At 40.2% G+C, this 26,852-nt stretch overlaps 1 protein-coding gene across 5 annotated transcripts in view; it reads right to left on the bottom strand.

The window, feature by feature from the left end:
- LOC131034286 (DNA ligase 4) overlaps positions 1 to 26,852 on the bottom strand; it is a 308,263-nt gene that overhangs the window by 67,574 nt on the left and 213,837 nt on the right. For 4 of the 5 annotated variants that reach the window (XR_009103768.2, XR_009103769.2, XM_057965753.2 and 1 more), the window contains exons 13-23: positions 23,797 to 23,921; positions 23,595 to 23,629; positions 23,409 to 23,467; positions 22,933 to 23,016; positions 18,462 to 18,554; positions 18,305 to 18,356; positions 18,018 to 18,105; positions 17,688 to 17,891; positions 17,295 to 17,420; positions 17,068 to 17,167; positions 16,815 to 16,920 (exon numbers count right to left, since the gene is read on the bottom strand). Coding sequence is in view for 3 of the 5 variants with exons in the window: in XM_057965753.2 (XP_057821736.2) it covers positions 16,815 to 16,920; positions 17,068 to 17,167; positions 17,295 to 17,420; positions 17,688 to 17,891; positions 18,018 to 18,105; positions 18,305 to 18,356; positions 18,462 to 18,554; positions 22,933 to 23,016; positions 23,409 to 23,467; positions 23,595 to 23,629; positions 23,797 to 23,921 (1,072 nt within the window). In the remaining 2 variants the exon portion in view is untranslated. The remainder of the gene's footprint in view (positions 1 to 16,814; positions 16,921 to 17,067; positions 17,168 to 17,294; positions 17,421 to 17,687; positions 17,892 to 18,017; positions 18,106 to 18,304; positions 18,357 to 18,461; positions 18,555 to 22,932; positions 23,017 to 23,408; positions 23,468 to 23,594; positions 23,630 to 23,796; positions 23,922 to 26,852) is intronic. The other variant, XM_057965742.2, reaches the window with a different exon arrangement.

The raw sequence follows: 26,852 nt of genomic DNA, 5'->3' as shown, positions 1-26,852 counted from the left end.
ATAATATTACATCTTTCCCACTTGTATGTTATCACTTCTATAAATCCTAGTTTATTACAGAAAATTCCTTTAGTTGCTAGCATAAGTTGTCACTCTTGAGAAAAAGGGAAGAACATAGTTGATCTTGGGTTCAATTGGAAGAGCATAGTTAATCTCACCATCTTTGTGTTCACTTTTGTTTCACCCTATGGTTAAAAGGCGATCATGAACTATGTTCTAATCATACGTTTATGTGTCAACATAAATGTTAAGGAAGGATTTAGCAATGATCAAATGTTTTGATCATGTTCAATGTAATCTTTCATCCACTCCAAAGAAGATTTTTTCTTGGTCATATTGAGAAAGGATGAAATTTAGGTTTTGACTATGAGAGCATGGATTGGTATAGAGTTGTCAAGAAGTGGCAAACTAAATGTAGTGGATGGAATCTCCATGAGTTACCCAGAGAGAAGAATGATCCCTCATTGGGACTTCTTTTGGTCATCATGTTTTTATGCATTGTTCATAGGGTATTTTACTGCCCATTCACATATTTATGGTGAAGAACCAGCCCTTGTAGAGTTTGGCACAACAAAGGAATAGAAAAATTCATCCAAAATTCTTTCTAGGGAGGATTAGGTTATATTTGAAAGTAAGGGATTCTATTTAGTCTAAATTATAATGATTATAGGTATTGAAAGAATGATTGTGTGAATCATATTCACTCGACAAACCCCATGTGTGTCCAATGTGGATGTTGCAGCCAATACAGCCACCCTTAAAGAAGCTTAATGATGCAATTCAAAGAGCAAGATGCAATTTCAACAATCTAAATGATGATAACAGCAATGGGTATCCTCTAACTTATGGTAAATATGAATATTATAATGAAAGCAATAGATTTGCTAACAGATACCCTATTGAACCAATCCTTGATGATCAAATATTCAACAAATTAGTTAACAAGTGATTCTCAAATAAATCACCTCTCATGCACAAGGGTTTTCGTCCTCAAATCTAAATATGGAAACCAAGAGGGTTTTTGTCCTCTTGCTCTCCCACACCAAGAGTTTTTGTCCTTCAATGCTGCAATCTTCAAAATAAAAGGAATATCAAAATGATAAAGCAGGTGATTTGCTTTGAGCAAATAACTTGCTTTTATAGTTTCGCTTTTGGGCCCTCGATTCAAATTTAATTTTCTCTCCATGTGATTAAAAACACTTTTTGAATTACATATAGAATGTACATTTTTGTCCAAGTGTTTGCAAGACTTTTCAAATAAAATTTTGCATTGTGTTTAAAACCCTTTTTAAGATAAAATATTACATATGCCCTTTGATAATATTTAAGTAACCCTTTTGAAAAAAAAGTGATTGAGACCAACTTAAAAAAATTATTATTAACATATTTCTATTAATTTAACTGTTAGCCTATAGAAAATAAGGAATATGCTACATGTCCTCAATCAACATTTTTAGTTTTGAAAAGGGACATGGTAGTCTACCCTTCCCAAGATTTTGCCCTCAAGCAATTGCAAGGGGGCCATTGCCAATTTTGACTTGATAATTTCAGAATATCCTTTGTAGAAGCACACAAACAGCAAGGGGGTCATTGCCACTTAAATCTTGGATACCTAGTGTTATGTTTTTCTTTTTAACAATAGATTGCCCCTTTTTGACATTTTTATAACTCTTTTATGCTGTTTGTATTGACATGCTCAAAAGCACTTTGTTTTCCCCGTAGGGTGTCAGGTTAAGATATTGCATAAATGACAGAAGTACACAGAATATATGGAACTCACAAGTGTTCTATTGATTCATGATAAGCCATTACATACAATGATAGCAATATGTTCGACTACAATAGCATGTCCAAAGACTGGAAACAGATACAATATAAAGGAGTCTAGTCAGTTACCCGATGCCAACTGCCGACAACCGACGGGTTAACTGCCGACGCTAACACAATTTACCTTAATGCTTAATTACCTGACAACATCATCCCCCCAAAAAGAAATGTCGTCTCCGGACGACAAACAACCAAAATGGGAATGATGTACAAGCAAAACTGAAACCCAAAACAACAAATCACTGGGGAGGGCAAGAGGGCGTCCCTGAAGAAGGGGCCACTGATGTCGAAGCCAACTACGCCCGCAACCGCATCACCTGATCAGTTTGGTAAGCAAGGTCCCGCTCGACCACCAACTGGTGCTCCCGTGACCGCTTCACCCTAAATACAGCCTCCATGAGCTCCTTTTTCTTCGCCTCAAACTCTGCCTTAAGGCTGGTAACGCGGGTCTTTGCTGTGGTCCTCATCTCTGACTCAACCGCCAGTGCTACTCTCACAGAGCTCAATTCTCTCTGCACCGTGTCCAGAACCTCCTCCGCACGGTCGGCTCGATCCTGCTGCTGGGCCAACTCCGTCTCCAACAACGAGATGCGAGCGGCCAGCTCCGCAACTCTATCTGCTTGGATCTGAACCTCCCGGAGTCGGTAATAGCCATCTCGCACAGCCTGCTCAATCTGTCTCACCAAAGTTTGCACTCAACTCTCTCCGGCCACCTCCTGAAACTGCCACTCTGATCTCATTTCAGGTAGGTCTACGGTCGGCCATCCCCATGCCTCAAAGCACCTCTGGAATGCCTCTCCTACTCCAATAGTAGAAAACTCACGTAGGCTCTCCAAGGCTAGCTGAACAATGGATTCCTCAACTGTGGAGGCTACCAACCGCTGAACTGCCCCCTCCATCTCGGAAAAAAATTGTGCTACGGCAGTAGGTTGGGTCCTCCCTACACCTCCGTCCTGAAGGCCCATCTATGAAGGTATCTCCTCTTTGCCAGTAGTGGGCAAAACCAACTCTACAGGATGCTCCACCAACTCGACTACCTGTACCTGCGTAGGATGCTCCCCCAAATCAACTACCTCAGCCTATGTAGGATGGCGAGGTGTAGCAGGTGGTGGCACTACCGGAACTATGGGTGTGGCGGCATACCGGTCCAACCATGTGTCTGTGTCCTCCACTGCTTCCCCATTGTCCTTTGCTTGCCCCATGCCTTCCGTCCCTATTTCCAAGTCTGTGACAAGTGAGCGCACTGGAATACAAGGAGTGGTGGTCACTGCAGGTGTCTACATTATAGGACAAGGATGGCTCTGCCCGAATGCTGGAATGGCCACCCCAGGGAGGACTCCCGTCGTCACCCCAAACGACGAAAGTGGTGTCAATTCCCCATCCACGTGCAAGAATGCTGGTGCGAATAACAACTGCCCTGCCCGAACCCCCTCTCCTGGAGGTCGTGCCACACCCCCTGCTGGCAGCCCACGGGTTCCACGTGGTACCTGGCCAAAAGACACTGTGCAACCGCCCTCTTCTGTACTAGGGGTCCCTGTCGCCACCTCTACTTCGGCCAGCTCCGGGAGTCGGAAAGTAGTGTCCCCTCCAGAACACCTCGATGTCTCCTTGGACTCCACACTCTCGTATGCACTACTCTCTGCCTCTCCTAAGTCGGTCTCACTAGTCGACAACACCACCGGGACCTGCCTTCTTCTCTTCCTGTTGGTCTGACCTTCCCCACTAGCCATGAGTGCGTCCAACTCCATCCAATAGAAAATAGTTGGCTGCAAGGAATCAATGCAATCTTGTGGTCGCCACCCTCTTAGATTGGCTGGTACCTGTACTCGTATGGAGTCCAAAAACAACCCGATGGCATGGTACGGCATGTTAAAAACTTTGTGCTTCAGCATCAAGAAATCATGGGCTCTATCCGACAACAAACTCGCCCAATCATATACTGTACCTTTCTTCAGGCCATGCATCAATGCAATCATAGGTACCGTTGCATCCGACCCCCTACTTGCACCAGTTAATCGACTCTGCATCAAATCGAGCAAGCAATGCCAGATGCCAGGTTTCAGTAATATTTTCTTTAACCCCCTGCCCTATGGTGCGAGAATCCTTGCCCAGTCGACTGTCATCAAGTCATCCCGCCACATTTCTTTTAACAGTTGCGTTTTCCGTTCTTGGGACATCTTTGTTGTATTTTTGTCAATCTTTCTCCCTTTATCCGGAATGCCAAAAACCCTCTCAAAATCATCCAGATTGAAAGAAACTATGATATCTGTATGCTGAAACTTAAATGACGACGTACGCAACTCTGGATCATAGTGCACAAGCATGGTTCAAATTCCTTAATAGAAAAGATCGGCATTTGTACTACATCATGGACGCGTGCTTTGGCAAGGGCTACTTTGACCTCAATGTCGGCTGGGATTAGGGCCGTTTCCCACCATTGTCTACACGTACTGCCAGCTAGTCCCTCAAATGTCACAGTGTCCGGCGTGACTTTGTGTGTGCGTACAACCTGCACCAAGGCCTTCCCCCGGCTAGCATCCTGCTGATCACCCATAGAATCCTTTGTGTGTTGTCCTCTCTGAGTTTCTTGTAGCCTCCTTCGCCAATCTAATTTCTTCAACTTTCTAGATGCCTGCTCCAACTGAATTTTGTTTCCTGGGGTACTGTTGTGACGTTTTCACACATCGCCCCATTGCAAATGGGGACCCTTGCTTTTTGCTTTTTAGGGTTTGTTTTCTAGGTCTTTTAGGGTTTTGTTAGTTAGCCTTTGCATTTTGAGTGCTGTCGGGGAGATCAATAGGATAGCAAGTCCGGCTTGAGTGATGTCCTGATCCTGAAATTTGGCTAAGTCTGAAAGTCCTGATCCTGAAATTTGGCTAAGTTTGAAAGTCCTGATCTTGAAATTTGGCTAAGTCTGGAATGTCCTGATCCTGAAATTTGACTAAGTCTGGAAACTGAAAAACCTCAAAAAAACTAGATTTTGCAATATAACTCCTGGAGGTCTGAAACCACTCTCAAACATCCTGAAAGTATATATGGAATATAACTTAAAGTATAAGTGACATTTCCTTTTCTTATACTTAAATGTTATATTCCATTAAAATTGTCCTGATAGAGAGTTCGAAAAGTCAAATTTCGCTCCTGACCTTCACTGAGGATCCAGAGCGAAAAGCGCTCCTGTCCCTCTCCAAGGGTCCAAGGCGAATCACTCATGTCCCTCACCAAGGGTCCAGAGCGAAAAAGCTTAGTGGAGTCATTCCTGACCTTGTTTGGACAAATTGAGACATCAAAGGCATGAAGGAAGACGCAATCGATCCGTTGAAGATAATTTTCGAAGCTAGCAAAACACAAGTGAGCTTATAAATGCAAAATCGCTCCTGTCCCTCTCCCAGGGACCAGGGCGAAAAACACATTAGCTAACCTTCCTCTCCAAATTCGGACGAATCCAAGTCAAGATGCAAGATGGCGATGATATTTAAAGCACTTCAAGGAAGGACGAAGTTGCAAAGACCACAAGACTTGATGAAAAATGGCTAGGGCGCTCCTGTCCCTCTCCAAGGGACCAGAGCGAAATGTTCAACATGCCTAATAGCCTAACGATTGAAATACCATTTCTCATTTTCACGACTTAAGATAAAATGGAGAAAGCATGTTTTGTGCCTTAAAGGTAATTCAAGGACGATGAGATCAAGAATTTGCACAAACAACTAAAGGCACTCCTGTCCTTCAGTCAAGGACCAAGGCGATATTCATTAAAACAATCATTTCCTTCCAAGACCACGCCAAGGCAAGGTTGTGCAAAGTCAGAAATGCCTTTAAGAAGATGGTGAACAAAGAAATTACCCCAAGAATCAATAATCTTAGGCTCAAATACAAAAATCACTCCTGTCCTTCACTGGAGGACCAGGGCGAAAATCCTTAGAAGAGCTCGTTTTGTCTTGAGAGGGCGAATTGAACATGCATAGAAGAGATGAACGAAGGTCATTGCTTACCTCCAAACTTGATTTGGCGATTGGAAAAGACAAAAACAAAGGGCAAAAGGCAAAATTGCTCCTGTCCCTCACCAAGGGACCAGGGTAAAATGGTTCTAAGGAGCATTCGTTCCAAAAATTGAATAGATCAAACACAAGATTTCAAGTAAAATGCCATTTTGGACGTCCAGGATGAAGTGTTGAACATGAAAAACAAGAATTGCAAGGCTAAAGTGTAAGGGCGCTCCTATCCCTCTCCCAGGGACCAGAGCGATCTTGTTGATGTCCATTATCTTGCCATGCCTAGGCGCCAATATCATCTATGGCACATTAAATGCCAATTTCGATAAAACCTTGAAATATTTTTGAAATTAAATTGACATTTAATAAGTGCGCAAAACATTTAATAATTAATTTATGCCTTTAAAAAAATCGAAATTTTAATTATAAAGGCATTTAAAATTAATTATTATTAATTTAAAAATAAAATTGAGAGCGCTTGGGATATTATTTTAATATTTTATAAAGGTCGGCCTCCCCTTTTATTAAATTTTAATTATTTTTGGCTTGTTTTCCAGGTCGGCCTCATGGGTAAGTGGAAGGTGAGCGCTCTATATATTGGAGGTGTTTTTTTCACAATTCAAGTCATTCTTGCATTATCTCTCATGCGAACTTGAAGAGCAATTTGAGGAGGGCGAAATTCATCTTGAAGGCTATTGGAGAGGCGTATTTCTTGCTAGATTGGAGGATAATTTCCAGATTTTTGAAGATATTTGAAGGCGAATTTCCAGATCTTGAAGAAGCTAGTGGAAGATGGAGTTCTTTTCCAAGCTAAAGGGGGCGCATTTTGCTAAAGGGAGTCTTGATCTACATTTTGCCTAGCGAATTCTCCTATTTTTGCATCATTTTTTAGAATTAATTCCCAAGTGGAGGTATGGCGTAATCACCTTGGCACCATTTATGAAGATTTAAATTTTGCTTTGAAAATCCTAAATTAGGAAATGATAACTCAAGATTTATCATGAAGTTTCCTAATTAAAATCTTGAATCTTCCTTTTAAAGTTTAATTTTTAGATTTCAAGATATATTACTAATTTTGAAATGTTGTGTAGGTATCAAGATGGCGACTCCAAGCTCGAAAGATCTACAAGTCGGAAGACTCTCCTCAAGGAAAATCAAGCCAGATCAAGGACGATCAAGCAAGGACAAGGACAACCTTCTTCGATCCAGCCTAGCATCAACAAGGGCGACCTCCTCCAGCCTAGCATCGACAAGGACGGCCTTCTTTGGACTAACGTCATCAACGGCAACCTTCTTCGATCCAGCATCATCAAGATAAGGGCGACCTCTTCCAATCCAGTATTCCAAGGCGAGGTACATCAATCATCCTGCACATCAAGGACACAAGAAGTTAGAACAAGGGTTCGTTGAAGAAGCAGATAGTTCCAGATGAATTAATTAAAGCTAGCTTCTCAACTACATCAAGTTGAATATTTACCAAGTTACAAGTGTCAGACGAGGTGGCATCCTAGTCATCACTTCTCCAATCAGTGTGGTCCACCTCAGCATTTCCAGATTCAATATACCTAACTCATGGAAGGTGGCACAAACTCCGATGTACCTACCCCAGCTATCCATTGGTGGAATTTTCTAGAGAGAACATGTGTCCAAGCAATACAATTTTATCATTGGTCAAGCATTAAATGTTATGTAATGGTTGTAACAAACCCTAATTAGGGTTTTCATTGTTGAATCTTGGCCATTGATCTCGAATTGATCTAAGCCATCGAATTGTATTGAGGGCACTATATAAACCCCAACTCTTCATTTTGTAAAGGCATTAGATAGATAAGAGATAGATAAGTAATAAGATAGAATAGCAATTAGAGTAGAGTAGAGAGAGAAGGCAAAGGTTGTTGCCAAGATGTTGTTGTAAGAGACTTGTAAAACTTCATTGAAGAAATGGTGAAATTTATGGGTCGATTCGACAATTTGCATGGTCTTTATACTTCTCATGTTTGATTTCATGTTATTAGATGAGTGGAAGAAATGTGCTTGATTGATGGTGAAATTCGTATATCCATACTACTAGCAGTTTGTTGATTGCAGACTTGCCTTGCGTAGTCAACTGGAATCGTTCAGCTTAAGCTTAACTTCAATTGTCGCTTCTTCATTGATATGCATCAACCTGATGTCTATGCCTGCAGTGATGATTTGAACATCATAAAGCTTTCCTTCGAAGATCGCACTAGCCTTGTGGAGATGGTCCTGCGATGTCAAAACAAGACCTAGTTAGAATTCCATCAAAGATCATTCATTGCTCTTACATTCTTAGTATTAGGATTAAATCCTCTCCTCGCCCTCGTCTTTTTTTCCTTTTTTCAAGTCAAAGCTAGTAAGATCCTGTGTTCCAGCAATATTCAAAGCAAATCAGAAGTTCAGGCATCAAATGTAAGTCCCCTTGTGATTCCAGCAAATCACATCATACCACAAAGAGCTTATCCACACGTAGAGACCCTACATACAAGAACCTTGAAGTCATCCTGATTGATCCTTTTTCGCGATATCTTCAGCAATCAGAGGCTTTACTCAAGAGAGGATAAGGTACCTTTAGGTATTTTATTCTGTGTTTGATAGTGTACAAAATACACGTCAACAGGTACGCATATAGCCAATTCCGTTATGGTGGTACAGCTGTCGTAGCGTGTATGGCGTGGCAAGTTTCGACCTCTTTCCCTAATGCAATGGTGTACGAAATATGGGCCTGTAGATCAAAACATCGTCAATTCAAAACCCTACGGACTTTTCTCTTTCCCATGGATTAATTTGCCTTCGTAGGATTCCCCTTTTTTTCCTGTACCAATGAATCGTACGGTCTTTTTCATACACCAATGACCGTACGGGATTGTATGTCTTTCCTCTTTTCTAGAGTTGCGTCCATACGGAGCTGTACGGAATTGTTCCGTACGAAAATGTCTAGGTTTGTGGCAATACAGATTTGTGTAGCTCGTTTGACGCTTTTGTCCGTATGGGTGGCCGTACGGATTTGTGTAGCTCATTTGACACTTTTGTCCGTACAAGTCTGCACGGAATTACCACGTACTAAAATGTCGTACGAATGTCTTTGTCCGTACTAATATGTCTTTGTCCGTACTAGTAGGTCTTTGTTCGTACTAATCTGTCCGTACTAATGTGTAGCATTCCGTACTTGGCAATGCTTCCCGTCAATCTGGCAATGATTTCCGTCGATCTGGCAGTGATTTCCGTCGGTCTGGCAATGATTTCCGTCGATCTGGCAATGATTGCTTGTAAAAGAAATATCACAAAAATGATGTGCGCTGCCCCCAGACCCCGCGAGGGGCGCTGCCCCAGACGCCGCTGGGGCACTGCCTCCAAACCTCCAGTTTATTTTTGAGCTCCAATACACTTTTGAGTTGGGCGAAGGCATCGGAGAAGTCAAATTTATTTATTTATTTTATTTTATTTTGCTTTTCAATTTTCACAGTCTGGGCGTTCCCGTTGTTCTCAGTACACCTTCAATTTTAAGCCATTGACTGCCTCGGTTATTTGCTTGCTGTCAAGTGTCCACAGTTTAATGGCTCCGTTCGCGCCGACTTCGCGAACCTTAAATGGACCCAAGCACTTTACCTTGAACTTGCTAGGCTTTATTTCATTGCGTCCGTAAAACTTTAGCACAAGTTGTCCGGGAGTAAACTGCATTCTTCGCAGGTGTTTGTCGTGCCACGTTTTCCGCCTCTGCTGTGTCGTCTCTGTCGTCTCTGTCGTCCACTGAGTCATCATTCGTCGCTCATCCAATTTGTTCAAGGCGTACAACCTCTCTCGGAGACTCCATGTCGCCTAGTCTGTTGTCAATGGCAATCCGAAGACTCGGCACCATGAATTCCACTGGCACCACTGCCTCCTGCCCGAACATTAACTGGAAGGGGGTCTGTCCTATGGTGGCCTTATATGTCGTCTGGTACGCCCATAGTACCGACGGTAAGCATTCCTCCCAATCTTCCTTCTCCACTCCGCAAGACTTGTAAATCACAAAGACGATTATTTTGTTTGTCGCCTCGGCTTGCCTGTTCGCCCAAGGATAGTAGGGGCTTGATAAGGAGTGGAATATCTTAAACTCCGTCGTGAGCAACCAGATTATGTGATTGACAAAATGTCCTCCTCGGTCACTCATCAATTGGATGGGAATCCTGTACCGTGTAATGATTTGCTCGTAGATAAACCTTGTCGTACTGACGGCCGAATTGTCTAGCAGAGCCCATGCCTCGACCCACTTGGTCAATTATTTTGTGGCCACCACGATGTATCTGCATCGTCGGGCTCGACTTGCCTTCAAAGGTCCAATGAAATCCAGCCCCCATCGTTCAAACAGTTCCTAGGCATTGGACGGGTTGAGGGGCATAAAATCCCTCTTCAGCGGCCTCCCTACCCGTTGGCACGTGTCACAACTCGTCACCCACTCCCGGGCGTCATTCTGCAGTGTTGGCCACCATAGCCCTGCCAATAGAACTTTCTTGGCCATGGTGTCGGGCCCCATGTGCCCTCCTGCCAGACTTTCATGTGCTTCCCGTAAAACACCTTGAATTTCTTCCTCCAGGACACATCGCCGTAGAACTTGGTCAGGTCCCATTTTATACAAAAGGCCATTAATGAGTTGAAACGTCCTACTCCTTAGTACGAGCTTCCTTCGCTCCCCTGGTGGCATCTCTCTAGGGAATTGTGATGTCAACAGATATTCCCCGATGTTTGTGTACTAGGCAGGAAGGACGGCAATGCGGAATAAGTGGGCATCCGGGAAGTCTTCATTTACTCCTTCTGCCGATTCCCCTCACTTGATTCTAGATAGCTGGTCGGCTATCACATGGCTTTTCCCAGGTCGTACGATAATGTTAAATGTGAACTCCTGCAGCAGCAGCAGCCATTGGCTGATTCGCCCCTGAATGATTGGCTTATTCACCAGGTACATTAACGCCTGGTGGTCCACATAGAATGTGAACAGCGTGGCCAATAAGTAATGTCTAAACTTCTGGATGGAGTACACCATCCCCAAGGCTTCCCTCTCTGTCGTACTATAGTTTTTTTCCGCTTTTGACAGGAGTCTACTCGCGAAGTATACCGGGTGATCTAGCCCGTGATCGCCAACCTGCGCCAGTGTGGCCCATATGGCCAAATTTGATGCATCGACGTGTACATGGAACTCTTTGTCCCAATTCGGATATGTCAGGATTGGCGCACCTGCCAACCGTGACTTTAGTTCTTGGAAGGCCTCTTCCTGAGCCATCCCCCATGCGTACCATTCACCTCTCCTCGTCAGCTTGTCCAGAGGGCAGGATACTTGAGAAAAAATTTTGATAAACTGCCTATAATACCCTATGTGTCCTAGGAAGGATTTGACTCCCATGACATCTGTCGGTGCCTCCATTTCCACTATCACCCGAATCTTGTTCGGGTCAGTCTTGAGTCCAGCCTTACACACTATGTGTCCTAACAGCTTCCCTTGAGGCACCATGAATCTGCATTTTTGGGGATTGAGTGCTAGGTGGGCTCGCCTGCATCGCTCCATGCATTCGCCAAGTGCGGCCAGATGTGCATCCTGGTTACTGTAGATGGACCAATTGTCAAGGAACGCCCTAAAGTTCCCTACTGACATCTTCTCAAATATGTGAAGGATTATCCGTTGGAATGTCGTTGGCGCGTTGCATAACCCGAACGGCATTCGGTTATACGCGTACACGCCATCTTCCACTATGAAGGTCATTTTTAATTTGTCCTCTTCGGCAATGGATATCTGGTTGTACCCAGAAAATCCATCCATAAATGAATAAATTTCATGACCGACCACTTCCTCCAAGATGCTATCTGTAAATGGTATTGGAAACGGGTCCTTTATGGTGACTGCGTTAAGGCATCTGAAATCCACGCAAATTTGGATCTGGTTTGCCTCCTTTTTAAGGGATATCACTATGGGCGACACCCACTCGCTGGTCTACACTTTAAAAATAATCCCAACTTCGAGCATACGTTCGATTTCATCATTCACTCTCGCAACATAGTTTTTATTCATTCTATACGACCTCTTCCGTACAAGTACGGCCCCAGGTACGAGTGAAATTTGGTGTATGCACAGTTCTGGTGGCACACCTTTGAGGTCCTTGTACATCCAGGCGAATACATCCTTGTACTCCATGAATATTTTAAACGCGGCGGCTTTCAGGACTGGATTCCAGTCGTCGCCAACCAAGATGTTCCTTGGCTCTGCTTCCATGCTGAGGTTTGTAGGTTTTACGGACTCTTCGTACCGGATTGGTTTCGTCATGTCAAACCTATATGTTGGTGTCTCGTTGACAGGAGCATCCCCTTCCGTGTATTCCCCGTAGGCTAGCGGAAATTCATTTTCGTCCGGCTCCTCGTCAACCTCCAACATGTTGCACCCATACAGCAACTCGTAGTCTTCCATTTGCCCGTGGAAGAGCCCATTAAGGGAATCGGTCTCATCTTCCGAACATCCTTGGATTCTCAGGACGCCTTCCTCATCCGGTTCCCTTCCGTACTTTCCTTCGTCAACTCCACCCTCGCCATCCAATTCCGATTCTGACACAAGTTCTTCACTCACAAGTTTGTGTTTTCAGGTCGATAATAAATTTTTGCCCGACTTTCTCCATGGACAGTGTGTTACGCTTCCAGTTGCGATTCGCTCTGGCCGCCACCAATCACCCTCTGCCAAGAATGGCATTGTATCCTTTCTTGGCGAGCGGAATCACCACGAAGTCAAGGACAAATGGTTGTGTCCCGATGGTCACTTGTTGCGCCATGAGCGTTCCAAGAGGTTTGATACCATGTTGATCTACTCCTAGTAAGTTGAGGGTTGACGGCCATAGTGTCGACTTGCCAAGCTTCTTCCAGGTTTCTTCCGGAAGCACATTCACTCCCGACCCGCCGTCGACAATGGTGTCAGTCAAAATGGTGCCAAGTATTCCCATTTCTACAACTGTCGGGTGCCAACCACTATATAGTGTCAGCACCAATGGGTCTGTTGGTGTTCCGCCATGAACATCCGTATTTCGGGTCACCCGACTTTGTGGGTTTACTTGCACCGTACGTAGGAGTGTCGTACGTAATTGCGGAATCATTTCCAGGAGGTCCTTCATCTTCACAGGTACTTCAATCTGCAGCATTTGATTCAGGATGTTTTCCTCAGCCTCAGAGCGGGAAGTACTTGCCGCTTCCTGAGTGTTCCCTTCTGCCAACATTTCCTTCGTCACTTCAGCCTTCGCCTCCAGCACCCGCTGCTTCTCCATGCGGGGGTCCGGGTATGTGGCCTTCTTTTCCTGTGACCGTGTGATTGCCAATACCCGTTCCTCCGTCCTGTCAATGTTGAGCAGGTTCACTCCCGACTTTGGGCAAGTTCCATCATCGTGGTCTCCAGGCCCACACCATTTGCATAGTTTTTGTGGAGTTTCTTCTAAGGTGCATTCCCTAGCAAAGTGGCTCCATTGATTGTAGGGTCGGAACTGGATCATTGGTCGTCCCTTCGCATCAAATTAGATCTGGCCTCTATTATTATTGTTATTATTGGTCTTGCCCCCTCGCCGGTTGTTCCAGTATCCACAAGATGATGCATTATTGTTGGTGGTTTGCGAAGTTCCGGCAGCCGGCTACTCTTGCGTGAAGACAACTTGTTGGCTCCTGGTTTTCATATTGTAGGGACATTCCTTTGTCAAATGTCCGGCAATCTGACAAATGTCACAGAAAGCCTTCTTGGGGCAGGATCCCTTGGTGTGTCCGTCACTCCTACAGTCCGTACACCACACGTCGTTTTCTTCAATCTTACTTGTACTCCCCTTCATGGCTTTGAATTCTTTCAACATTCGTTCCATGTCCTTTTGGAGTGCGTGCTCCTTTTTGTTCGATTCGCCACCGCTGCTGCTTTCCCCGTCAGAGTATTCATCATTGTCAGATGAGTATTTATTACTTTTCTTCTTCTTTGACATTTTGTGTTCGCTCTCGAGGTCCATCGCCCTATTATAGGCATCGTCATATGACGTCAGGGGTACAATTTTCATCTTCTTCCGTAGGGAGGATTTCAATCCTTCAACGAACCATCGTTTCTTCAACCCATCTGCGGGTTGGCTTTCCATTTTACCCAGCAGTTCTTTCAGCCTCCGGCTATATGCCCGTACCGTCTCCTTGGGACCTTGTTTGGTACTATATATCTCGGCTATGATTTCATTGTCATCACAGAGCAACCGAAACTCCTCCTTGAATTCCTTCTGTAGATTGGCCCATGTGGCCACTTTTTGCTTGTCAACATCGGAGTACCAATCTATGGCAACTCCGTGTAACATGGTTGGGAACTGTTGTATCCACTCATTCTGGTCCGTCACTCCGTTGGCGAACCAAATAGTTTCACATGTACGGCAGTGTCGTACAAGGTCTTCCTTGCCGTCCCCTGTGAACTTTGGCAATTTTTGTTTACTTGCCATCCCACCGCTGGGTCTTGCTCCTCTGATGCCTTGTGTGCTTGTACCTGGTGATCCTCCGCCTCCGCCTCTGCCTCTTGCATCTGACCCTCCACTCGTGGGTCCTCCGAAGAAGGTTGGTGACCCCGAACCGAACAAATTGCCTCCCGTACGGAACCCTTGTGTTCCCTCGGCACCTTCAGCCATACCGTCACCTTCGGTCGTCTACCTCTGGTTGGTTGTCTCCCTCTAGTTGTCCTCCGAAATGGACAAGTTCTTTAGTAGGTCTCTAGTAGCGTCGATCAGGTTTAGATTTCGCCTTGTTTGTTCCACCAACTCTTCGCGACTTCTTATCCTATGGTGGTATTCTGGCGAACTGTAGAGTTCTCCTTCAACAGCCTCTGTGACTTCTTCTAGGTTCCCTTCGGGCAACCCTACAACAGTGTAGAGAGTGTAATTCTCTCTGTCTATCTCTGCCTCCATGACACCTCCTGGGTTCCCTTCGAGCAACCCCTCGGTCGATCGTCCGTCGGCAAGCTGCCTTAGCCTACACCTTCGTTTTATCTGTTGTCTAAGATTCAACGCTCTTTGTGCCACTTCCTATTCGTCACTTTGTATCTTTTTATTTTTGTCTTTATTTAGTATATTGGGCATAAATCACTTCCGTACACAGCAAGCACATACCATGTACACAACCAAACAAAAAAAACTTTTATTACTTCATCCCTCGTACATAATGTATGTCACTGATATACTCATTACAATGGGAGTGTTCTTATTTATTCTCGCTGACCGTCAGAGTTCATGTATTGCGCTCCTCTTCTTGGGGCTCCCTAAATTCTCGTAGAATTTGTTGTCATCGGTTCTCTCGGTAGATGTCTTCCCTTCGATTCTGGAGAGCCAAAAATCCTTGTGCCAAAAGGTTAGGCAGTTCGCTCATCAACCGATTCACAGCGGGGCTTACTCCAAGCGAACTCCACACAGCATCTTTTGGGACATCTTCGGCGGTGGCTTCCCTCCGTACGTGTGTTTCAATTGCCGCCTGTAGGATGCAGGAGAAATCCTTCGTGTTTGTCTTTTCCCCCTCGAATAATTCGTCGAGTTCTCTGTCAGGGTCACTCGTTCCTTCTAGTAATGGTTGTCCCATTATCCGTGTGCCATGTCGTACGTCCTTTTCCCGTTGCTCCCAAGTTTTTACTTAGGCAACGGTGCCAAATGTTTTCCCCGTAGGGTGTCAGGTTAAGACATTGCATAAATGACAGAAGTACACAGAATATATGGAACTCACAAGTGTTCTATTGATTCATGATAAGCCAGTACATACAATGATAGAAAATTTGTTCGACTACAATAGCATGTCCAAAGACTGGAAAAAGATACAATATAAAGGAGTCTGGTCAATTACCCGGTGCCAACTGCCAACAACCAACGGGTTAACTACCGACGCTAACACAATTTACCTTAATGCTTAATTACCCGACAACACACTTGAGGGCCACTTTTTTATTCTCAATTTTTGGGACAATCCTTGTATTGACACAATCCATGGATTTAGATGTCCTCACTTTAATTTAAGCAATAGTTTTGGGACACAAAATATATTGGTGTGCATCACTAAGTGTATTGCAGTGTTCCAATAAAAAGGGAGGTCACCTTTTGTATGTTTTCACTTTTGGGGGGCACTCAATGTATTAAAGTGCTCCATGGCAAATGAACATCTCATCAGTGTTAAAGTGACGAAAATGGAAATAGATACTTTGATCAGCTATGCAAAGAAAGTAATTAGTGCTCAAAAGTATGATATTCATTAACATGATAAGCAAGGATCCAACAATGACTCACTAGGCAAGCAATGCGTTCCATTTGACTTGAAAGTTGACACTATACAAGAAAATTGTATGGTTACAGCAATTACAAAGTGCCAACCTTTGTGTGTCTTGGCATGGCACAGCCATCACAAAGTACATTGGATTTTTCTTGCAAGAGAAGATTGGTTTATGTTCAAAGGTTAGGTTTCATGTTTTCTCTCATTTGGAAAGATTATTGTTATTGAAATAGTGAGAACCTATATTCTTTGGACAGATCCCATGGATGTGTCCCGTGTGGGCAAGGCAGTCAATATAGGCACCCTTACAGGCATTACGAAGCATTATATTATTCAGATTTTTTTTTGTTTTCCAATTTCACATTAAGAGATAAAGCCATTTATTAAGATTCAAATTATTTAATTTAATAAGTCTTTATTTCTATTGAACATATTTTCCTGCCTGGATTTTAAGCTATGTCATTCAAAACCATTGCATTAAAAGGTTCCTCCAATAATCATGTCAATTGAAACTAGGTGCCTGACTTGCTATCAGAAGTAGAAATTACTTGCATTCCCATATCTATGAAATTCAGATTCCTATTTTTTTTCATATAGGGGGGTATCAAAATGAACCAAGCTAGGAAAAATCAGTTAGACCTGATATACCTGTTTTTCGTATGTTGGGGGATTAAAATGAATCAAGCTAAACAAAATCAGTTAGACCTGATATACCTGTTTCAGATCTAAAATATCAAGATCCCATAAGTAGTGATCACCAAAATCATCAATATCCTCTTTCATTTTCTCCTTGGTTAAGTCTGAAAGATTAAGGAAGTATCTGTGTCCAAGACCAAAAACCAAAATATTGTAAATAAATTAACTAGCTCATAAATTGGAAACAAAAATAGAGCTACCAAGTGAACAGAAACTGCTATTATCATCATTCAAGGTAGACCTAAAGGTTAAACGGTTAATTGATCCTAACTTTGCTCGTAATGGCAAGAGAGACTTCTGTTTACAACAGTCAATGACCCAAGAGTAATGAATGACATCCCCATGCTTCGTTGCAGCTTGATATTTGATTCCTGCAGTTTTTGCAGATAATAATAACCTCTTTAGATGAATAATAGATCTTGAAAAACAAGGTATAAAAGCAATATCTTAAGATTTCTAAGTTCCAATGAGCAAAAGAACACAAAAAAGAACGGCCACCTTTCTTATCAGCTGCAATGGCATGAGTAACTGAATCATTAAAGTTCAATGACAATGAACCCCCATGTTCCACCACCATTTTGTGAAAAAACTCCAGTGAATATTCAGGAGGAAAATTTACAAAATCTATATAGTAAAGGATTAAACCTTATATCAAAGAACTGAACATAAAGTGCTTAAACATAGAGCCATAGAACACGAATCAAAAAGCTAGCAACAAGGGTGTTTGAAAAAAGAAGGAGAAAAGAATGGTCTCTTATCTCTTCATATCCTTCAGTCAATGGAATTTTGAAGTAGTCCTAAACATAGCAACTCAAATTATTGAATGTAACAGGGAGAACATTCCTATTTTCAAGCAATATCTTTTATATTAAAGCCACTTCCAAAGGATACAGAACAACAAATTCTTAAAGATCAATGTCTCCCTTTTAACATCAGATACATCAGTCATTAGCATATGGGATGGTACAACAGTAAGCATCCTCTTTTCTCCCTTTGAAGTGCCTTTGATATGTTTTGGCTTCCGTTGACCCAAACCTGTATAGTGATCAGCTTTCTGTATGGTCCCGCTACTTGATTGTACTAAGTCCAAAAATGCTGCCATAAACACAGTTAGTGGTGATGTTCTTTTTCTCTTTAATTTTCAGAAAGCCAAATAAACATATTTTATGTAGGATAAATAAATAATCAAGATGTCTATGGCAGTATTTAAAGAGATCTTACTCTGTACATCAAGGCATTCATTCCAAGGCTTGTCATATCGCACCCTCCGTATGCGTGGGAATCTCAAACTATAAGGAGAGGCAAAGACCTACACAAAAAACAAGACAAATACAAAAAGGAGAAGCAAGGTTCTATACAAACAAAAACAAATAGGATATTAAAGTTTCCAAGGATTCAGATGTGTTATTTCTGCAGTTCTAGTAGGAATTGTAAAAGTTCAAAACAATATTCTCTCCACATATAAAACAAATCAAGAAGTAATTTGATAAGGGGTATGTCTCCATTACCTCTGACTTAATCATCCGCACATCACTTGTTATCTCTAGTATAACTGACCTGCTTTACAAAACACATGAAAGTAAAAGCTGACGTCAAACAACAAAAATTAACTCCTTCATACAATAGAATTTCAAGGGTTAAAAATAAAGGAACAATTGTTTTCACTTTTCTGGTCTTTCAATCCAAACATCAGGTCTCTCCTTCCAATTATTTGTCACTGTATAAAAGCTTGGCACCTTTGAGTTCTTTTCATTTCGCCTGTTGCCAAAATAAATATACATAAATAAATTCACACAATTTTTTTAGTCCTGAGTGAAAAATTAAATGGGAAAATTGTAAGTTCAAAATTCTCTGAAGCATACTGCAGATTTATCACACTAAATATTACAAAAATACCATACATATAATTTGAATTTATAAAGCACACTACTCAATATGGGAGGCTAATGATGATTTTACTCGCTGAAAGAACAAAATTAAGAATATATTTCTTTGAGATTTCATGATCATCAAAACAGTTTTACATGCATATGTGAATAATGGAGAATATGAAAGAACATTGTGATTTTCTGTAAAATCCAATACATTTCTTTAACAAATACATAATTCTGAGGGTGTTCTATGGCTCTTCAGCTGATCTTTTGGTGCTTATCTCGTTATTCTTCAGCTCAGTGTCCCAGTTTATTTGTGTTATGCCCTCCTGAGATCATTCAAGACTCTTTTATACACTTACTATTTTTGGTAAGTCACTTCGATGTTTGGATCATACTTACTATTCAAAGTAAGTCATAGGATGATCAATGGGCATCATGGCTATCTAGAAAGTTTGCGGGATTAGCCTCAAAATTATTGGCATTTATCAGAGTTTAATGGTTTAATTTAATTTATTAAAGTCTTATCAAGCATTGACTTTAATGTTATTAATTATATTAAATGACTTTTATGGAAAAGGGGTTATAAAAGGTTAAAAAAGTTAATTATAATAATCTCATAAAGTGATTAATTAAAAACCATAAAGGGGGTGCCAACTATGGAGTTTTAAAACATCAAAAAGAAAATAATTTAAAATGATTAAAAAGCCAAGTTGGACATGGGCTTTGGGGGAGATATAAAAAGCTGATTTGAGAGTTTTTTAATATACTTGTGTTTGCAAATTTCATGTAGTGTGCTGAAGCAAGGGTTTGCCGGTTTGTGAAAGCCACAGCTTTTTGAAGACGAAATGCCTCAAAGAGAACACTATTTGCGAGTGTAGAAGATCACCCAAGAGCACTCAATTTGATAATCTCAGTCAAAGGTTATGATTGTGCTTCATTGGATTCAATTCATCAAAGTTTGATCGGATTTTCAAGAGATTGAAAGAGAGCAGTGTTGTGGCGTTTTCACACATCGCCCCATTGCAAATGGGGACCCCCACTTTTTGCTTAGGCTTAGGTGTTTAAGTCGAGTCATCTTAGCTTGGTAAGTTTAGTAGTTGTTAGCCCTTGCTTATGAGAGGCAAACATGTCTTGTCAAATTAGGATTGAAGTTATGTTCAGTGATAGTAGAGTGCCGAGTGCTAGGGATCTTCTCCAGGAGAGTCAGGACACTGTGAGATCATTGAAGGAGAACATACAAAAGGCACAGAATCAGCAGAAACAGTATGCAGATCAGAAGCGAGTTGAGCAATCATTTGATGTAGGTGACAAGGTGTATTTGATGTTGCAGCCATACAGGCAGTCCACACTTAAGAAGAGTGGTGAGAAGAAACTCAAGTCGCACTATTATGGGCCATTCAAGATTGTCATGAGAGTTGGAGAGGTGGCCTATGAGCTTGAGCTACCAGCAGATGCAAGGGTGCATAATGTTTTTCATGTGTCATGCCTTAAAAAGGCATTAGGACATCACGTTGTACCTTCCACAATGCTACCTCCTCTTGATGAAGAGGGGAAATTGATATTAGTACCTGAGGCCATCATTGATTCCAAGGAGCGTAGATTGAGGAACAAAGTCATCATGGAATATTTGGTGAAGTGGAAAGATTTGCGGGTTGCGAATGCTACTTGGGAGAGAGAGGACATTCTGCAGCATCCAGCATTAAGATTGCTTGAGGACAAACAATTTCAGGGAGGGCGTACTGTCCCCTTCTCATTAGTCCGCAGATATTCACGAGATTGGCCTATCATTTGACCCTCGTAGGCCAAGGAGATTGATTAGGGGGTTGACTTGCAGTGATTTACGGCTTCACATTTTGTGTCTACTTGATTTTATGACAAAATAAGGAGATTACACGTATTGTGAGACGTGTGCACTTTAATTATAATATAATAATATTTTAAAAGTGCAATTAAATTAATATGCGTAATAAAATAATAAAGTGTAACAAAAGGATAAGAGGAGAATCTTCTAGAAGGAACCACATGATTGGATATAAAAAGAATAAATAGAGGAGGTTGATTCATTGTTCATCATCAGTTGTTGTGGACATCTCTTCTTGTGTAGACTTGTGGAGCCAAGGGTTTCTGCAGACAATCATTTGGGAACGAAAACTCCCTATGATTAGCATAACCGAGGAGGTGAGAGATGTTCCGAGGGGTTGCAGTTGAGAGTGGGAGACAAATTAGTCTTCCAAAGTGTGCTTATTGAGCTTGCTGTATTTCCATGGTGGATGGAGTTTATGATATTTTCAAATTTGTCAGATTGAATGCCATTGTGTATCGATTTTTGATTGAAAAGGGAAGCCGATCTTATTGAAGGTCCATTGGAAGTGAAATTGGGTGATACTTGATTGATTGCAGGTCTCAGATAAAAGTTGACTTCTGCCTACATACCCATGATTTTGCCTTAATTTCTCAATTTGAGCATCGAAGTTCACCTTTGAACACATCACTGGCCATAGAAGCATAAGACGACCCTATTAGGAGTATTTGGAGGGAGTAATAAGGAGCATATTGTATTCATATCAGGTCTGAAGACAAAACGGATCAGACTGCTAAGTCACCTCGATTTTGCTCATAACTCTCCTTTTTGGCATCAAATCTCATCTAAGAAGATAGAGCTACACTTGTGGAGGGAAGGCGAACATTTTAGGAGAGGAGTTTGTGTACTAGCTGCTGCCTATCCGTTATTATCAGACCACCTATACTGCAGCAGGGGCGATCTCTAAGGCAAAGGTTCAAACAGCTGATTGGAGGCTTCTTAGTCAACGATATCACTTGCTTCTTCAAAGCGCTATACTCCAGGTTCATTTGCAATTGATAATTCATTGTAATCTGAGTTTGTATGCATGAATCCATAGCTGTCACTTGTCTTCAGAAAATCTGAAAGCGGTCACTAATAATAGTCAATGTGTTTGATCATAGTGCTGCCAATGTAATGTCATATTTGATCATCATTCAAAATAAGAAAGGAAGGAGAGTTGATTGCATCTCCATGCATGATCTTTCTGAGGTTCTATGTTAACTGTTTGTCATAATGTTCGCTAGCTGTAAATTTATGATTGTGGGCCTAATCTGACATAATACATCATCAGACCACTGTATATGCACTCTTAGCAATCATTCAAACAATAGTTGTCATTAATAGTTGTAAAATCATGAGAAATATGTGTTGGATAACCTTCATATCAGTCTGAAAACTTCTGAGCCACTCTGTCAGCATAACACGCAAACATCAAACCGCATAATACGCAGATTGAAAAGACAAGTTATCAGTAAATATTCCTTGTATTTCAGTCAAAACACTACAAGGGATATTTCACCTTGTGTTACCAGCAAAACACATTAAACCGTTTATCCCGCAGTCAAGACTTGACATTTGGGACCTTGAGGTTGTCCCCTTTGATCATCTAAAAGAGCATAAGGGATTCCTTACGCGAGACAGGATAGGATACTCAGGAAATTCTATTCTGCGTTGACCGGAGAGAGTTGGTAATCCGACTTTAGCCACGTCAACAAGTTGGTACTTGCAAATTCTATAAGTGGGGATTGGTGCCTTCAATGGGTTGGTGCCTACAAATATTGTAAGATCATTTTATTTTTTATGGCTGGATTTGAACAGTAGATCCAAGTAGTCCTCCTTGGTGGTTTTTCTCCGAAAAGATTTCCATGAAAATCTTGTGTTCTTGATTGTGTGGATCTTGTGTGTTTTCTGTTATTGTGGTTTTTAAGTTTCAAATAAGTAAAAGATTGTCTTATATTGATTCACCATTCAAGGTTTTGGTCTAGAGCACTTACTGCCACAATTATTCAGGTTCAAACTGCTGAACAAGCCTCTAATTATACATCACTAGTTGCCTCCAAGTAGTGTGTGTGTGTGTATACGTGTACCATATCTGGTGCCCAAAAAGGGGTTTATCTACAAAAACAATACTCAAACATGTTCTAAGCTCCATTTGCTTAAAAAATGTAGTATTGTTTAATTTTGGGCATCAATATGAGATAAATGCAATTGTTGTTGGCGTAGGCAGAGAAGCAAAGACTTTTTTAGTCCTCAATTATTTTCTTTTACAGTTCACATTTAAGATTTACAATTTTTCATGCAAAAATGTAAAATAACAATGGTTTGACCAATATAGAATCAATGTAATTTTCATCAGATTAAGAACAGTTTTTTACTCGATGTTAGAAAGCTAAAAAAAAAAATAATGGCATGGACTGACCTAAAATATGGTTTCAGTCTGCTCACAAGAACACTGCATTCTTCATCAGAGAGGCCTGATCCAACTCTGCAAAATGAGAGAAATCTGCAAGACCAGTCATACCAAAATTAAAATTTATCACTGTTAGATTTTTGTACGGCATTAAAAGAGAACATACAAGGCTGGAAGAATAAGGCAGATAAAAATGATAGCTTGTCCATTTCTGCTAGCTGATAATCCCCAACTCTTTTATCAAAAAAAGTAAGAAGAATGTTGGCTAGACCATAACACAAAAAAGAGCATCTTCAAATTAGAGAAGAGCAAGAAATCACTTTCAAAGGTCACAATTTACAAAAGAATCTTTGAGGTTTTTCTAATTTTATAAAAATTCAGCAACAAAAGCATATCAACAATCATTCTATTCCGGATTTATTTTCAACAAAAAATGAAAAGAAACAATTCTCAGTTAAAATTCGAGTTATAATAAGAAGTAGAACCTTGTGGGGTAGCCCACATGTGTTGAATTCTGTGCAAGACCAAGTAAAAATTGTGCAACCTGAAAGGTTTTAAGCTTTCAAATATCACTACAAACACCAATGAAGGTTTGGTAACTTCAAATTTGAAATGAAAATCTTGATATAAAATCTAAGAATTTCAGTAATATATCCTGCAACAATTAATACCTCTCCTCCATGGCGTCCAGATCCATAATAACCTCCTGTTTGACAAAACATTAAATTTTAAGAACATGTTTGTTCACAGTTAAGGAAATATTGTTATAGAGTGAAGGAGATCATAATCACAAAAGTGACTGCAACTATTTCTACCACATACATTAAAAATTAAAATAAAAGAGAAAACTTAGTTAATATAAGAGGGGTGGACCTATGATAAGAACATCAAGATCAGATCCAGTATTAATATAATCTGGTTTCAGCTTTATCCATTTTCCACTTCGGTCACCAGGTTCCCATTTTGAATCTAAATCCTTCAAAATTATGCCTTCATCTCTGCAAGACATTTAATACAAAAAAAATTGTATACATCATCAACCTCTAAAGCTTTCTTTTAATAGAGATACATGAAAATGGATATCATTATTCGAGGTAAGCCATATTTAACTTCTCTTTATGCAAACATTACAGCTTACGTGAGGTGTTGATATTAAGGAATCAAAAATAGATAAACTGGAACTGTATCTCTTTAAGTTTACTGCAGTATTAAATTCGAAAAAATAATTTAGATAGAATCCTTCAAAATTATGCCTTCATTTGCATAATATTAAAATACAAAGTTCTTACAACCAACAAAATAACTGTAAGTAAATATCATCGGCCCAGGGCATACATATTCTGTCACAACCCTCCTTTATCACTTTTTGATTTGATGCAATTCTATTATGTTTTTTGGTTAAGCTATTAAAAATGATTGAATAAATGTTATAAAAGAATAAAAATAATTATAAACACACACACACACTCGGAGAGTATAATTCAAAGGCATTATTTTTTTTTTTATTTTTTTTTTTCCCACTCCCAATTATGGCACATGTTGTAGGAGGAATTAGAAGCTTCTAGAGGAATCTCCACCACCTTGCATGTAACTCCCCCACTAAGTTTTTAATCAATTTGCATGAGTCCAATATTGGAAAAGAATCTCTTTTTTCAATTAAATTCTCTACATAGTGGAATTGAAGGATTTTTCTTATAAAATTGTATGCAAGTTTCAAAGAAGGGAGTTGATTATGTTTTGAAGAAAATTTCCCAAGTTTTTAGTAGTAGGATCTTCTTTGGTAGTCTTATTTTTCGTTGCAGGATTTTTAAGTTGTTGTTTGAAAGATTTCTCTCAAGTTGCAAGGAAGGATCAAAAGGATAGCTAGAGGATTCAACATCAATCTTCGATAAGCCAGGTTCTCTTCTTGTTATTTCACATTCACATATGAGAAATGGTATTATCCAAAGATAATTTATAGATCTTCCCTTATTGTAAATCTTTTCTTCTTATTTAGGAATAAATATTGATAAAATACTTTCACATAATGCATGTAAAGGATAGCTTTATTATTTATTTTATTTTTCCTAGAAAATATACACATAATCTTGCTTTTTGCTTTTCCAAAGATTTTAGATCTGTGCAAAAATCATATTTCCTTTATTTTTAAATCTCTTTTTCTAAGATTAAAACTCTTCCCTGTGTGATTTGAATCTTAATCTTTATTTCTTCCCTCTAATTCATTTCTCTGGTTCTTCGAATGGAAATCTGAAAGAAAATCTCATTCTTTAAATAAATCTCTCTGTGAATGCTGGAAATAAACTTTCTCCCTATGAATGCTGGAAATAAACTCTCTCCCTGTGAATGCTAGAAAAATAAACTTTCTCCCTGTGAATGCTGGAAATAAACTCTCTCCCTGTGAATGCTAGAAAAATAAACTTTCTCCCTGTGAATGCTGGAAATAAACTCTCTCCCTGTGAATGCTAGAAAAATAAACTTTCTCCCTGTGAATGCTGGAAATAAACTTTCTCCCTGTGAATGCTGGAAATAAACTCTCTCCCTGTGAATGTTGGAAAAATAAACTTTCTCCTTGTGAATACTGGAAATAAACTCTCTCCCTGTGAATGCTGGAATAAACTCTCTCTCTCTGTAAATATTAATCTCCTGTTTACTGTAAAGTCAATCTAAAACAATTACCTACCTCTGCGATAACTGATTATCTATTTTATTCATGTTCTTATTTTCATAAAGACTCTTTTTGTTTATATATATCATTAAATAATTGGGAATGTAAACCATATATATATATATATATATATATATATATATATATATATATATCAAATTTATTTCAAATGATAAAATATATTAAATGTTGCAAAGTGATTGTATTTTAGCAAACGACATGTTCTCGAAAATTGTTTCGAAAAATATCGGGCGGCGTGCATGGGGGAGGCGGTTATTGTAACCGTCGGGGAAGTGGGGTACCCCTACGGTCACTGTCATGGCAGTGGCCGCAGGGTAGTGGAGGGGACCACGGGGTCCCCTCATCACTGCGGGCCTGCTTCCGCAGACCCGCAGTGGTGATGGGACCCGTGGGCCCCACTCAAAAAAATTTGCCTATCTTTCCCCTTTTTTTTTAATATATTTAGGTTTTTATTTAGGTTTTTTTTTATAAATATAAATGTATAAATTGCAATTTAGAAATTTTTAATTTTTTTTCCTTAGTATAAACTTTAAGTTATTAAATTTAACTTAGAAAAATTTGTAGATATTGGGGATTATTGTGTAGTAAATTCATAATTAGTTTATCTATAGTAAATTTTATAATTGTAAATTATATTATATCAAATGTTATAATTAGAATCATTCAATCTATTTAAGATCCATTGGGGCACTTAGTTGGCATATAGCAATTAATTCATATTAATATAATTCGAACCAAATGTCTAAGCGAGTTGCTATTTTTGGGACCAGTGGCTCTACAAGTGATTTTTCTCATGGTATAAATCAACACATTTCTCAACCTTGCACGTAACTTACGCTATCCTTGCTTCATGCGAATTACTTATACTTTATTTGCATTTATTAATGACAAAGTTACATTTTCTTCATCTTCATGCAAGTCACGCGTTTAATTATTAATATGCGAGTTTCATAATTGTCATTTTTACGCAAGTTATATTTCAAGTTTCGAATAATAAATAAGTTAGTTATGGTTTTATTCTACGTGATTCATCAAGTAGTTATTTAAATTAATTAAATTATACACGTTCAATTAGTAATTGTTTTCAAGTATGATGTTTTCATAGCTCTTAGTTAGAAAACTAAATAAAGGAAGATGGAAACCAAAACCTAGTAGCGTTCAGTATATACAGTGCCTCTGGGTCACGCTTACGGGTAATGTCGTCGTGTTGAACTACTGCACTTAACGCCTAATAAAGCTGCAT

Source organism: Cryptomeria japonica, chromosome 5, assembly GCF_030272615.1.
Source record: "Cryptomeria japonica chromosome 5, Sugi_1.0, whole genome shotgun sequence".
Lineage (NCBI taxonomy): Eukaryota > Viridiplantae > Streptophyta > Pinopsida > Cupressales > Cupressaceae > Cryptomeria > Cryptomeria japonica.
This window is presented reverse-complemented; position numbering and strand designations above follow the sequence as displayed.